The 14,939-nt window shown below is 42.1% G+C and overlaps 1 protein-coding gene across 2 annotated transcripts in view; it reads left to right on the forward strand.

Moving 5' to 3' along the window:
* GLG1 (golgi glycoprotein 1) overlaps nucleotides 1-13,320 on the forward strand; it is a 153,314-nt gene extending 139,994 nt beyond the window's left edge. For both annotated transcript variants that reach the window (XM_067534416.1, XM_067534417.1), the window contains exons 23-26: nucleotides 3,581-3,688; nucleotides 4,230-4,350; nucleotides 5,211-5,317; nucleotides 7,351-13,320. In XM_067534416.1, the coding sequence (XP_067390517.1) occupies nucleotides 3,581-3,688; nucleotides 4,230-4,350; nucleotides 5,211-5,317; nucleotides 7,351-7,518 (504 nt within the window). In that variant the 3' untranslated portion in view covers nucleotides 7,519-13,320. The remainder of the gene's footprint in view (nucleotides 1-3,580; nucleotides 3,689-4,229; nucleotides 4,351-5,210; nucleotides 5,318-7,350) is intronic.
* The last annotated feature ends 1,619 nt before the right edge of the window (nucleotides 13,321-14,939 follow it).

Raw genomic sequence — 14,939 nt, forward strand, 5'->3', positions numbered from 1 at the left:
GGTAGACTCCGCTTCAACTGGGAGCAGTGCAGCCAATGGCACATTGACAGGGAGAAAAGGATTCTTCCTGAGGTATTTCCTCATCTCCAAAAAGAAAAGCCGGGGGGATGGGTGGGGGGAGAGAGACTAGTTCTGGATCTTAGACAGCTGAATGGCTTCAATCAGTGCCTGAAGTTCAGAATAGTTACCCTGACAGCTATAATCCCTTCCCTTAGACAAATGAGATAGAGCTGTAAATCCATCTGAAGGATGCTTATTTCTATATCAATATCCACCCTCTGCACATGTTTAAGGTTTACTATTGGTGTGTAGGCCAATGCTGAGCGCACGTCCCCTTCAGCCCCTTGGCAGTGTCAAGGATGGTCATGAAGGTATTATCGGTAGTGGTGACACATCTGTTGTCAGGACATGTCATTGTTCCCCTACCTGGATGACGGGCTGCTCACAGCAAAGTCATTCCAGACTATACTAGGAAGTGCTACATAGCAAAATGGAGGAGATTTTCCAGATAGTGCCACTGGAAAGGTCCAAGATTCCCCTTTTATTGGGCTATTTCCCCTCCCTAAAGATATCAGGATTATCACCAGCTTCTTAAGGGCATGGTTGGCAGCTGTTAGTGCCTGTCGCCCCCGGATGTATGACCATACCATCTTTGCCCACCCCGTCACAGTGAGGTTCTCAAAAAGGCTTCTCTGGTGCTGAAACCATCCCCAATATGAGACCTCAGCTTAGTCCTATCTGAATGAATGAATCCCTAGTTGAGTCTGTAGCCTCATGTTCTTTAATCATTTATCCATGAAAGTTGCCCTTCTTGTTGTCATCATCTCAGCAAGGAGAGTGGAGAACTGGGAGCCCTTATGGCAGACTCTCCCAGCACAGCCTTCCATAGGGTGCAATCGCAAGGAAACTTTATTCCTCATTTTGTTCAGAAGGTGGTCTCGGAGTCCCTCTGAACAATGTCATTCGCTTACCTGTCTTCTACCTGAAACCATGGCCAGCAGGGAAGACAGGAAGTTCCACTCTCTAGATGCCTAATGAGTCTTGGTTTTCTTCTTGCAGAGGACGTAACCCTTCAGGAAATCCCCTAAACTTTTTGTCTCTTTCACTGAACGTATGAAGAGACTTTCTAAATGGATTTTGGGCTGCATCCTGCTTTACTATGAATTGATTGAAACCTCTGCCTTGCAGGGAGTTAGGGCACACTCAGCTAGGGCCAGGTAACCTCTGTAGCTTCCCTACAGGATATCTGTCATCATGAGATAGGCAGGGCAGCAACGTGGAGCTCCACACATTACACCCTGGTGCACATTTCAACAATGGACATCTCCTTCAACAAAGCTGTCCTTCAGTAAGTGGTACGGTAGGGGTCCTCGCACCCAGCACCTCAGTGCATATTGCTTGTGAGTCACCTTGAGTGGAGTACACACAGAAATCATCACAGGAAGAAAATTTATTTATCCTGTACAGTAACTGGAGTTCTTCAAGGTGTGTGGTTCCTCTGTGTAGTCCACCACCTGCCCTCCTTCTCCTCTGCTATGGATCCTTATCCTAAGGGTATTTTCAGTAGAGGAATAACTAGAACAGTGGTCGGTCTGCACCTCCTGTTATGCCCTTGGCGGAGAGCATGAGGAGGGGTAGGTCACAGACCAATGGATACTGCTAACAAAACATTTTCTGGTCAAGGCACGTGTGGAATACGTGCAAACCCACGGTGAAATACACATAAAGACAATGCATCTCAAAGCGTTACTGTACAGGGGGAGTAACTTTGGGTTTTTGTGAAGTTGTGTGTGTACAATGCATTTGGGCAACAGCACTCATTTCTCAGTATAACGCAAAATTGAAGTCCATTTCTCCATTGGATTGCAAACCTAGCAAGCATATTTTTGAGAAGAGATACATCTTTGCTGGTTTCTTTAAACAAGAATGAATTAACCAAAAGTTCTGTTTCAGGACACACTGCAAATATTTTTCTGTGAGCCTTCTCCAGAGTGTCCGGCAAAATCTGACAATAGTTTTCTCTTAAATGCAGATGTATTACTGGGTCTTCATTGAACAAGAAAATTGTGCCTGTGTAAACGTTGTTAGGCTACCATAGGCTGTTAAGAAAAATCATGCTTTTCAGATATGTATACATATCTTTTATCCCAAACCCACAGAGTAGACTTTGCTAAAGCTGGAGATAAGTTTTTACCTTGCCAATGACACCCACTGCAGCTGATCCAGATCTTAATTCAAATTACAAACCAGAGGACTTTAAAGATAGGGAGAACCAAGGAATGAATACAGTTGGCTAGCTATTCATTGAAAAAACTTTTTAAACTTATTTAGAGATCAAAACTAACCTTTAACTGGCCCACTTTTCCATGGTACCTATACTTTCAAGTTAGGCATTTTCTCAACTTTCTAGAAAACCAACCTTTTAGAAATGATGGTGTCTGATTAATTAGGAAACAAACACACACACACACAAAATCAAATTTTGCAGACAACTCTCCCTTCCCCCCCCCCCCACCCCCAAAAAAGTTCATATGTGACATGCTGAGAAAATTATCTGGATAGACAAATTACCCTGAGAAATGGACTTTGATCTGGAAAAGAGGACTAGCAACATTAATGTGTAGCACGAAAAAGAAAATTTCTGAGATACTGTTTCAGTGATACTTCATACCAGTCTGGTTAAAAAATAGAAGAGAGATTGAATGGGGATAGATGATGAAAGAGGAGGTTTTATGCATATATAGTGGACATGTCCAGTCAGGGTGTATTGGGGTGCAGTTGGTAACCAAATGTAACAAATGCTTGGATATGTATTACTAAATGACCCTTTGGTAGTCCTTCTGGGGCTTCCCAGCTGAAACGGTCACACGAAAGGATATGAAGAATTAATCTCTCATCTGCTTGTAGCTGCTGGACTCTGACAGCCTCCCACTGGAAAAAGAAAAATAGTCCAACTATAGAGAAATGGTTCAAAAAAATATGGCAGGTGGTGGCTATGGAAAAATTAACACACTGATTTACATACCCAGCAAAATACACAGAGGACAAATACCTCGCTATTTGGTTGCTTTTTTATTCAGTACTGAGAGTACTTTCATCTGCCAAACAAACATCTGTCCAGTATTTTTTAATATTAACATTTGACACACCTGGTTTGCTAATTGTGTTGTCTGAGATTTCACTCAGTTCCACGGAATCCCTAGAAAAAATGTGTATGGATGTTATAATGATGCTCATTCTGTAAAATAGAGAGATCTGATAACTTTATTCCTATATAACATGCCTTAAACAAAAACTCCGTTGTAATAATGGTTTTGTTTCTGATATTTCCATGGCAAGGATTTGTAAATTTGTTAATTCCTAAATAAATAGTTTAAAATAGTGGCTGTATTTGTCTGTGTACAGCTTGTTTTACTTCAGGATGGAGATAAGGGATGGATTGTAACACATCTCAAGGCTTGCTCCCTAGCATGTGATGATACTGCACTAACATGATAGCATGTCAATGCCTTGAAAAGCAACTTGTCTCCTACATTTTCATTCGTGTTGAAATAGGGATTTTTCCCCCCCCCCCAAACAGATCTCCAGCCTGTGTGCAGAGGAAGCAGCAGCCCAGGAACAGACGGGGCAGGTGGAGGAATGCCTGAAAGTTAACCTTCTCAAAATTAAAACCGAAATGTGTAAAAAGGTAAAAAAGGAAATGGTGTATCTCTCTCAAACCAAACAGGTTTTAAAGTGCAATTACTCCTTAAGCTTCCAATGAATGACAATGGTTCATTACATGGCACAGACCAGGGCCTGGAATGGTGTGAAGCCAGATCTATGCACACTTCTGTGCACAGCTGAGCCAATGCACCTCAATGCTGACCTGCAGCATCCTTTACCATGTCAGTCCTGGGCCCCAACATAGACTTGCCAGTGAACCTTAATCCTGATAAGCAGTATGCCTGCTTCCACTCTGGATCCCTACACACACACCACTCCTAATATACTTCAGTATTGATCTGCAGCCCACTGTATCTATTTAGTAAATTGAACTGTGCTAATCTGTAAAGCAGGGCCTCTGATCCAGCCTAGAACAGCTTCAGTTCATTTATCCAGTGGCAACATTGTCCTCTCTTATCCCTTATTTAGAAAGATTAGGTAACTCTATGAACTATTAACCAGTATGATCTGTGTCGCTTTCTTTTCCCTCCTTTAATGTGTAATGTGTACTCTTCCCTCCATAGGAGGTGCTCAACATGCTGAAAGAGAGCAAAGCAGACATATTCGTTGACCCGGTGCTTCACACAGCCTGTGCCCTAGACATCAAACACCACTGTGCGGCCATCCCACCAGGAAGAGGACGTCGTAAGTGTTGGCATGTCATAAGACATGTGATCTCCTAGCTCCTGGAGTGGCCTAAAACTGGGATTCTCCTTGGATGACTTGAGGTCCTCTTGAACAGCAGATATTGCTGCCAGTCGTCATGGCTGGTGAATGAAGGATGGTGCCCCTTGTGTGGTATATGGGTGTCCTTCTGGCTTTTTAGCTTGGAAATCTTTCTTTTACGTGTTCTGGGAAATGTTAAGCTAGTTCAGCTCTTCAAGTGCTTGCTTATGTGCATTCCATTGTAGGTGTGCGCATGCCCCTCATTTCTCCTCCACAAAGCATGGACCCTGACAGTGCTTGAAATGAACCACCTTTCTAAATACGTCACTCTGTCTAGTCCAGATGGGACACCTGACACAGTTTGCATAGGCCCCCAGCAGATCATTCTGCAGTTTGTCCTGAGTTGAACTTCCTCTAAGCTCTTGGAGAAGATGCACAGGATTTAGCATTCTTAAAATATTTTTAGTGAGCTGTTCTGTGAATCATAAAATATCCTGTAAGTCCAGCTGGACTATGCCTTGGATACCTAAAGTTAACCCTTTGATCCCCTTCCAGGGGTCAGCATTCCTTGCCCCTTAAATGCTGCATTAAGAAAAATATTTGAATGAGATCTTGGCTGGGCTGCTAGCTCTGAGGGCTAAAGAGAGGTTTCCTTCTAAACTAGTCTTAGGTTAAATTTCCCAGCACTGATTTATAGGGAGTTTGGCTGTATAATTTCGTAAACAGATGAACAACCTGGGTTCAGAGGACTTGGAATGCATGTCCCAAGTACTCTGTGGTGCGACCTCTCCCTTGAGCCAGTTCGTGTGTTTTGTGATACCATGTTCTCCATTTTGCAGAAATGTCTTGCCTGATGGAAGCTTTGGAAGACAAGCGTGTGAGGTTACAGCCTGAATGTAAGAAACGCCTTAATGATCGGATTGAAATGTGGAGCTATGCTGCAAAGGTGAGGATACAAGAGCGGCTCTATGCCCCACCTGGCTTTTAGCATTGGTCACTCCACTGTATTGAGCAATGGTGAGTTAGGGTCTGTTAGAACAGGGGTTCCCAACCTTCTTTCCTGAGGCCACCTGTGCTGCTGCAATAGGCTCTGTGGCCTACTGTAAACACTTCCTGAGGACTGTTATTGATGTTAATTACCACCTCCATATAAACTATAACTCTGTAAATAACAATGTACATGTTTCCTTTTCATTTTAATGTAACAATTGTAATAATAGAAACCTCTAGCAATATGTACTCAAAGTGCTTCAAGATCTTTGAAACCCAACAATTTTAATAAAACTAGACTTCCAAAAAAAAAAAAAAAAAAGTTGAGAGCAAAATGTTGTGTTCAAACAGGGAAAACACAATGTATAAAACTGAACAATAAGCAACACAACAATGTTAACAAAATTGTTAAAAAATACATTTGTTGATTTTAAAATAAATCATTGTCCAACTTTGAACACTATATTGTTTTCAATTTTTTTAGCATAAAATCTGAATTTCTGTGCTGTGTAAGTAAAGATCCAACCCTACTAAGTAGAAAAGAATCAAATATTATAAATAAAAATATGAAATAAGAGTTGTATTATAACATACTGAAGCAATGGGGTACTCATCTGATCTGGTAAAGGAGAATCCAAACTTCATGTATGTATCATATTTTCTTACCACTTTCTTTAATTTTTTGGCTGGCTCATTTCATGTAGCTGCAGATGGTCCGGAACTTTTATTATCTTCTTCACCAGTGCACCCTTCTTGTTTTAGAAAAATAAATGGATCCATGTCTGATTGAAATACTATTTGCTGGTTTTTACAGTTGTAAATAGTGGACTGTGTGTATATTACTAGGTTATCTTGCAGTGAAACATACTTGCGAGAATTAAACTTGACATATTGCAGCTTGTTTTTTTTTTTTTTAATAAATAAAGCTTTTTCTATACTCTGTCCAACATTTACAGCTCAAAACATTACATTTATATAGCTTTTATTTAGATTACATGAGTCGCATGGAGTTAAAGATTTATTAAGAGCTTGACTGGAGAATGCAGGGTGCACCAGCAGGACCACCTGGGATTGTGTTGTGGCCCACAGTTTGGGAACCCTTGTGTTAGGAGACCCAGACATGGTTCTCGTGATTCAGATTGTTAGCGTCTTGTGAAGGACTTGGCAGGGCCTGTGCCTTCAACTATGGGAAGGCTAAAGTATAGATGTGCCTTAGTCCTGTGAGATGATTGAGTGAATGCATTCAACTGTGCTGTGGGAAAAGACAATCTTCCTGCTTTCCAATCATAGATCAGATAGTTTAATGAATACAAAAAAGGGTTCAGTTAATAAATAAGGGGGTAATGTAGAGTTCAGGCTGCTCTTTGTTCCATTCTGATCTTGCTGTGCCTAGGTGTTGCAGCGTGTTGTATATGTCAGGCTCCATTCAGAGACCCATGCGCACCAAGCCAAGTAAAGAACAAAGTTTTTATCTTAATTCAATAAAATGGAAAACCTGGACCCTTAATTTATTTATACATCTCTTTCCTCAGAATCTGGGTTACTTCCCTAATAACAACATTGAAATGCAACGGCTCTCAGCACCCCAGGGACTAGTTCACAAGCAGGACAAAGAGATCTGAGGGTGGGAAGTGGTGAGATGAATGGATGTGAACAGAAAGGCAGAACGCTTGAGAGAGCTACAGGAGGACCCGGGGATGTCTTTTGGGCAATGAGGAGCTTTAGAATTTGTCCTGGTTGATACACTCCATCTCCTGAGTACTGTGTGTTATGTGTGTTATGTGTGTTATGTAATTGTGTCCCAGGGAAAGTTCAGTTACAAAAAGAGAGCACGCTGGATGCTTACAGGAGGCAAATGGGGAATTTGAGTGTCCTTATCCAGCCCTTAAAAAAGAGTAGCGTTCTACAACAGAGTCTTTAGAATTTCTGTGCAAAGAATGATGTGGAAACTGAAGTCCTGTTAATTATGCTTCCCTTCTCATGCCCTAGGTTGCCCCGGCAGAAGGCTTTTCTGATCTTGCTATGCAAGTGATGACTTCTCCGTCCAAGAACTACATCCTGTCCGTCATCATGGTCGGTATCTGTGTACTCTTCCTGATTGGCCTGATGTGCGGACGCATTACCAAGCGGGTGACACGAGAGCTCAAGAACAGGTAGAGCCTGGATTGCCTGCTGACGAAATGCCTGCCCAGTGCCCAGTTTGTACAGCCCTCCTCTGTATAGTCTACCCACCCATCCCCTCTTGTGAGAGGAGAATAAAAAAAGAATTAGAACAGCAGCAGGTGTTGGCACAGTTTTCCCATCTCGGATCTCATCCATGGCATCATCATCATTCTATGAAAGAGTCGGTGTGCAACATTGGCAGCCCAGCCAGCAGCTTTTGTTACCCCTTTGTTAGCGGACTCCTGTTACCTGCCTGTAGACGAGTCTCTTTATTGTATTGTCGGAACTGCCTTCATCAAATCAGACTGACATGACCTGCAGCTCAAGCAGTTTTTAAGTAAATTTTTAAAGGAAGAAAAATACACATGTACCAATCTCATGGCTTAGGCAGCATTTCTTTCTGGGATATATTCACGTTCTGTGGCTGGGTAAAGCAGAGGTAGGAAATTAGAGAATAAATTGCATCACTCACCGCGGTTGGCCTTGCTCATCCTATGGCAAGCATCTTCAGGGCTTAGTGTCAGATCGCTAAGGGCGTCAGTCAGCGGACTGTTACCTCTGAGTGTCCTGGCCTTGTTACTGTGGGTGTTTCACTTGAGAAGATGATGTCCTCCAATTCCCCTTTTTCCTCTGCCTCTCACAGGATAAAATAAAATACTGGCCAGGATCAAAACCTCCAGTGGTCTGATACCCATTTGAGTTACATAGCATATACTTGATTGGACTAGGGAAAGCGAGTGGAGATTAGGCATAGAAGAGCATTTTGACAGCTACACTGTATGTACCCTGATTAACTAGCTCATTATCCTTTGTTCATCAAAGGCAATGCAGATGAATTTGGACACTCCTTTATTACGTCCCTCTGTGGTCAAGCCAAGACTCTTCTGAATTAGCTATTCAGAGATGGTAGTAATGATACATCAGCAGCACTCCATTTTGCCTGGTGATGTTGAATGGGCTAGATCTACCAGTCTGTTTCAATAAAACGGTCGTTTATGGGTTATTGCAATGATTCATCATTGAACTGTCTGGATCTGAACTGCTTGAGTTACAGCATTAAAAAAACAGAGTAAAACTTTCAAGCATCTAAAGCATGAGTTGATATAGATGGAATTTGGCATCTCTGAATTAGGTCAGAGGTGCTGGCCCTGAATGCCAAGCAGGAGTGAATTGGAGAAGTGCTGGTAGTGTTTAGGTGAAGGACAGAAATGTTGATCTTTAACAGGAATAGCTTTTTGTTGTCACCCACTGATGTGCACAGTTAAGCTATAGTCACATTTCCAGAACTTGATTTCCAGCCCCATTTCCCAGCTCAAAGGAAGTGTTTTGCAGAAACACCTTTAGCTGTGGTAACGTCTTACCGTTGTCTTTGTTCCCCAAGGAGTGGTGGGAGTGGAGCCTCCTCTAGCCCACACACTGCGGCTGGGACCTGGGGTACATAGGTTGAGTACATGATTCAAATATGGCAGTGATTGCACGAGAGGCGGCATGTACAGTAAGATGCATATATTTTATTAACCTGTTAGATGTGTTCACCTATGCGTGCTGGAGTATAAATCATGTGCCTAACACTGTCCAGCAAGGCTTAATGCTTGATCCTCAACTTTCTTTTCCTGCTCTCTATTATTGTACTGCTAGGTAATTTCTGAAATTTCCAGTGTTATGCATTGATCTAATACAAGATGGGGGCATTGCTGAATGTGGACCAGCTCATTTTAATTATGTACACAGACTGATCTCTAAAAATACTGTGATTGCTCTCGCTACCCTTACAAAATGCTATAGAGGGGTACAAAGTTAGGCTTTTGGTAAACATATCTCTTCACCATGCCACTTCGAGGATGTAAAGTAAACTATTTTGAGACCCAGTCTTAGTAGTATGGTAATGACAGACATGAAAAGCTTATGTAAAAGACTGTTGGTGGTGGTATATGGAGTCTTGGACCATGAGAGCCAAGGGACTGTACAGACTGGGTAGGGGATGATGGGAGAATCTGAGCAGTCGAGCAGGTTCCACAGAAGAGATCTGTTGTCTTGCTTGATGTACTGTAGGTTTCCAGATGTGTGTGATGCAAGTCATCCTTGGAACAGAAATGGAGCCTAAATTCCTTCCTTGCCGAGGGCTATTTATGTGGTTTCACTGATTCTGCATGAGTGAATGAAGCTGAGGGGGAGAGAGGGGATGGCAGAGCACATCACTCGCTTGTAGGTGACAGGTGTGTGTGTGGCAATTGCAAAAGGATATGGTTTCACCTGTCACTTGAAGTGTCCTTTCAACACTTTGTAACTGTTGAAAGGGTGCCAGGTCAGACAGACAGGATGAATTCAAAGTGCAGGGGAAGGGGAAACAAGATGGTACATTTTCCCCCAATGCACCATCTTGCTTGTTTGGCAATCCTCATGCTGCCTACATTTTGCTAGGGCAAAATTTAATTGCCGTCCAGAGATTTTGTATTTTTGAGGAAGCATTTGCTACCTGTTTAACTTGAAGAGCCCAAGTGAGACAGTATAAAATACATTGACTAACATCTTCTGGTAAATCCCAAATGGAATTGTAGTGAAATACTGTAGATGGTCTGTCAGCTCTGTGTTCTGCCTGTGAAGCTGAGGGAGGAAGGGAATTACTGTTTTACCTTCCAACTTAAGTACTTCATTGGAGTAAGTTAGGATGTGGGGAAACATGATTTCCTGCCTTTTCCATTGCAGTAGAGAACATAATGGAGAGACATCAGAGAAATGTTAAAGACAAAAGACTAGTCAGCTCTGTAGTATAGAGCTAGATAGTAAGACAGATGTTCTGTGGAGTATGGGGTCTCTTCTTGAGTCTTTGTCTTCTAGCCAATCTCTGTATTTGTGTGTGCTCAGTTCGAATGCAGTATTGTCTCATTACTTCCTTTAACCAACTGCAGTCATCATCCCTGCAACTGTATAGTGCTAAGACCTTCCTCATATCCAGGTGTGTCTATTGCTAACTACATTATTCCATTGGTGTGAAGCCTTCACTAAGCAAACCTTCAGCAGCAGCTGCAATTTCTGGCTATTGCTTGCAGTCTGCCTGGTGTTTGCCTTCAAAATTTCGTCTTGGGACTTGGTTTCAGAGGTGAGTGGACAATGGAGCTGCTGTGGGGGAGTGGCAGAAGGGGTTTAATGAAGCAGGAAGCTATGACATGCACTATGTTTCTAGGCAGTTGCCTTCTGTGATGGCATGGTCAGAAGTGCAATAACGCACAGGCCCAAGTATCCTGTTGTGATTACAAAAAGGCATAAAATAAAAATGAGACAGACTCATCTCTTACAGGGAAATGACGTGGCTAGGACCAGGCAAAGAGAACTTGGTCACTGGTTGCTAGGGTTTTGGCCATTTCATAATCATTAAGATTTATACCCAATTCACCACCCTACAAATGGGATCCCTAACGTACTGGCCTGCTAAACACGATTCTGGTGTCAGAGCAACTTTTTAGGGAGACCAGAAATATTCCACTATGGTGTGTTAGAAATGCCCTCCTAGCCATCGTAGCATGGAAGGCCTGTAAGAAGGCCAGTAAACAAAACACAACAAAATAACCTATCCTGTTCCAGACATATCCTGACTGCTGAGCATCTGCTCCTTGGATCTCTAATGCAAACACTTGCTGGCTCTGTGTCAGTAAATGCCCATAGTGGGTGGTCATTCCCAATAGCAGGGAGAGGGAGAGAGATACATGGTTGTAAAATGCACTGCTGCCTTCTTAAATTTAGGGAAACTTTTTACTTTGATTTCATAAGAGCATTAGAAATTCTTGGGAATCAATCATTTTGGAGGGGACTTGATGGAAGGATGCTTCTAGACCTGAGGCTTCCATGTTACTTCTCTACTCTTAGCTCATCATGCCCCTGCAGCATTAACTGTCCCCCCTCAGTTAGGGGAGGCTGCTATCCATTCCATGTAGTATCCTGCAAGTGTGTGTCCTTCCCAGGCTGAACATTGCTTCTTGGAGGTTGGTTCTAGGTGTTGTAGAGCTGATGCTCCTGGGAACGGCTTGACTTGGAGTATCAAAGGGGGGAAATGACTCCTAGTAAGGAGTGTTGCACCTCTTCATCCTGCCTTCCTCTTCTGCCCAGATGCCTAAGCGTACGTTCATAGCTGACTCTCACCAGTCAAAATCATGTGTTTGCATAACATGGAAAGGGTTGTGCACGACATGCATCTCAGTACTTCACTCTGGCTAACCAGGCGGTGGTTGCTTGCGTGTTCTTGTAGCAAAATAGCCTTAGTTATTGTTTACTAATTGGTAAAATCCAAGTCTTTGTCACACCACTTTCCAGAAAATCACTTTTCATATTAAGGGTGAGGACAGGAGCAGCATTCCTTCTCCCGCTTCACATCAAACTTGTGTCCATCCCCCTCTGCTGCTGCAGAAGGGCTGAAGGATGCAACTGAAGTTAGAATAAGTCTCTGCAAGTTCCACATGTGAGGATTCCTTTCAGAGTCTGACACTTGTGCTCCATGAAAGCATAACCATCTTGGACCTGAGCAAGACCATTGTGAGCATGGTGTGTAAAGATACACTAGGTATGGGGGAGGGCTGAGCAAGACAGCAGCCTCTAAAGTGTAGTCACTTTTAGCACAGAAGCTGTTTTTCTTTGAGTGGGTGCAGGGGGCGGGGGAGTAAGGGGAAAAATGCGATGTGAAAACTCAGTGTCTGAGGGAGTAAGCTCTGGTTTATCACATTCAGGTGTATGTGCTTATTTTGGATGGTGATTTTTTGTTAACTCGGAATGACTTAGAATGTAGTTGTTTGAAAACCAAAAGCTGGCAAAAAGTCCAAGTTAATTTTGAGTTCACTGTGAGAGACAAGATCAAAACAGGTCAACTAGCTTTTTCCCCCGATTTAAAATATTTTGGTATAGATTCACAAACTGCTGTGATTTGACTAAACCTATGAGTCTTTTACAACTGTCACCTAGAGGAGCAGCTCCCAACCATGTACTGTTGCTTTCCAGCTTCTGAGACAAAGGAAATGGGCCAGCCTAGGTTTTTAGCCTAATGATGAGCCATTGTGTTGGGTCCCATTCGCTGGTATGTGTTATGCAGGCTCAGTTGAATGGGAGAGGACAGGTGGTACTAAGTGGTACAGCCAAGATCTAAATCTGGTAAATTGGAATGGCTGCTTTTCTCTTACACTGGTGGGCTTCAGCATTCTATATATTGTCTGTGTTGCAGGATGTTACCTGCAGAGCTGGTCTGTAAGGGTGAGGGAGCAATATCCTGCCTTCTTTACTGGAGAGAAGCAGCCTGTTCCAAAAAAATTATTTTGATTTTTGTAATTGTTTCAAAGCAAAAGGTCTGTGTTCCAGGGTAGATCACTGAAAGACCAGAGTGCAAAGACCACTGCAGGTATTTGAAAAGGGATGTTTGTTTGTATAAGGGGAGACACATGAACACATGCACAAAGAAGGGTCTCTGGGTAGCGTGCAGGGATAATACTGTGAGCCTCCCCAAGTATGATGTACAAAATGGACTCAAGCAAGAAATCATGGATTGTACAGCAAAACCTGTTTGAATTTAGTCCTTTTTTAACGTAACATTAACAAGACTTCTTTGTAAATTGTTTTCCTTTCTGTGTATAAAACCCTGGCTGTTTCTTGTTTTTTACATGTTCATGCTGTGTAATTTTGAGATGTTACTGAGATTCTGAACATAATGTGCTTTTTTTCTGTACAGATGAAATAGGAGAATTTAATAAAAAAAAAAGTCTGCAGGTTTTTACTTGTTTTCTTTGTTAATTGTGAATTAAAAGGGATTCACCCACAGCTTTGTCCTGAGTGAAACTTTCTGAAGCTGATTCTGACTCAGCTTGATTTTTTTAAAATAGTTTTACTGACCATGGAATAGCTGTACAGCTGAGTTTGGCATATCAAAAAACTGCCAAGGTAGACTGAACAGAATAAACCTCTTGGAAATACTCATCTGTCCTTCCTAGGTTTTATTAATACTCCCCCCTTTCTTATGTCCAAAACCAGCAACACTTCTCAATCTTACAGCTGAAAGTAATTTCCCCATTGAGAATACCTGAGCTGTAAGTAGTGAAACATTCCTGCTAACTTGATACATTCTGGGAAATCCAGTATTATTCACACTTATTTAGTGTATATCTGTAGCACCCGGAACAAACCAGATGGATCTCAAATACCCATTTATTACATCAAACAATCTTCCTCTGTACAGAAGAAAGAGGAAAAAGTATGTTAAATTCATTGTTCTGTACAGTGAACCACGTGTCTCTTTTTTTCAATATTTGAGTCCTTTTCCTCTCGTTTAATCTTGAGTAACCTGGACATATGAGTAAACTCCAAAAATCATTAGATTTTACATCAAGTGATTTCAAATTTTGTAGGATTATAAAAAAGAGGCTTTAATTTCTTTATCAACAAATTTAAATACAACAGTTCCTTCTGGCTTGTGTGACAACATATCTGGGGGGAAAGTTTGGTCCCTTTAAATACTAAAAGGCAGTTTAATACACACTGCAGTACTTAACATGTTGCAAGCAAGATTCTATCTTGATTCTGAAAAGCAAATAGTTAAAATAATGGGGTGTTCCACCTAAGAATTTATCAGATTTCTTCAGGGGGATGTGGAGGTTCTCTCCTAGTCAGAGCCTCTTCATATTTAAACTCAGAAGGGCACTAGGTCTTGTCTAAAGGTAATAAAGCTCACATCCCTTCCCTTCCCTTCCCTCCCCCCCCATTGCTGGATTGCACTTGATTTTTCTCTATTCCATTCATCAGTCTGCAGGCAAGCTTTGTTTGGCTCCCTGTAAAATCTGCCCCCACAGTTCTGTGACAGCTGTAAATTTGATGTTACTGTCCTGGACGCTCTCTTTACCTTGATTATTCCATCCAAATTATCGTTATTGAGGGATCCATGAAAACATCAGTTTAGTAAATCAGATGTGCACCAAAGCAAACACTCCATCTGGCAAGGATAGTTCAACACAAGATGATGGTACAAGCTTCCTCTGAACACTTCAACAACCCTCAGCCTTGCTTATAAGGAGAGCACCTCTAGAAGCAAGAATGTTACTGTGTCCATGGTCCATTTAGCTCTTCCAGCTGAGGGCGCAGATTGTTGTAGTTTGTGATATGGCTGCTTATCCCCCAGGGTTGGACAGAGACCCTAGTGCATCGACCCATTTCCATTATATTGAATGGTAGTGACTTAGTCACTTCAGTTCAAATTTTTGACACACTCCTGCTCCTTTCCAGGCACCTAAATGAGGGCCAGATTTTGAAAGGAGCTCAACACCCAGCAAACTCCTGTTGTGACATTTAGTCAGATTTTTCAAAGGAGCTCAGCTCTGAATCCACTTAGCTCTTGAAAATCTGGCCACTTATTTTGTTTAAAAATTCTGACTTCACTGCTCTAGGCC

The sequence above is a fragment of the Emydura macquarii genome, unplaced genomic scaffold (assembly GCF_026122565.2).
Source record: "Emydura macquarii macquarii isolate MOO-44397 ecotype Brisbane River unplaced genomic scaffold, CSIRO-AGI_Emac_v2 contig_3401, whole genome shotgun sequence".
Classification (NCBI taxonomy): Eukaryota; Metazoa; Chordata; order Testudines; family Chelidae; genus Emydura; species Emydura macquarii.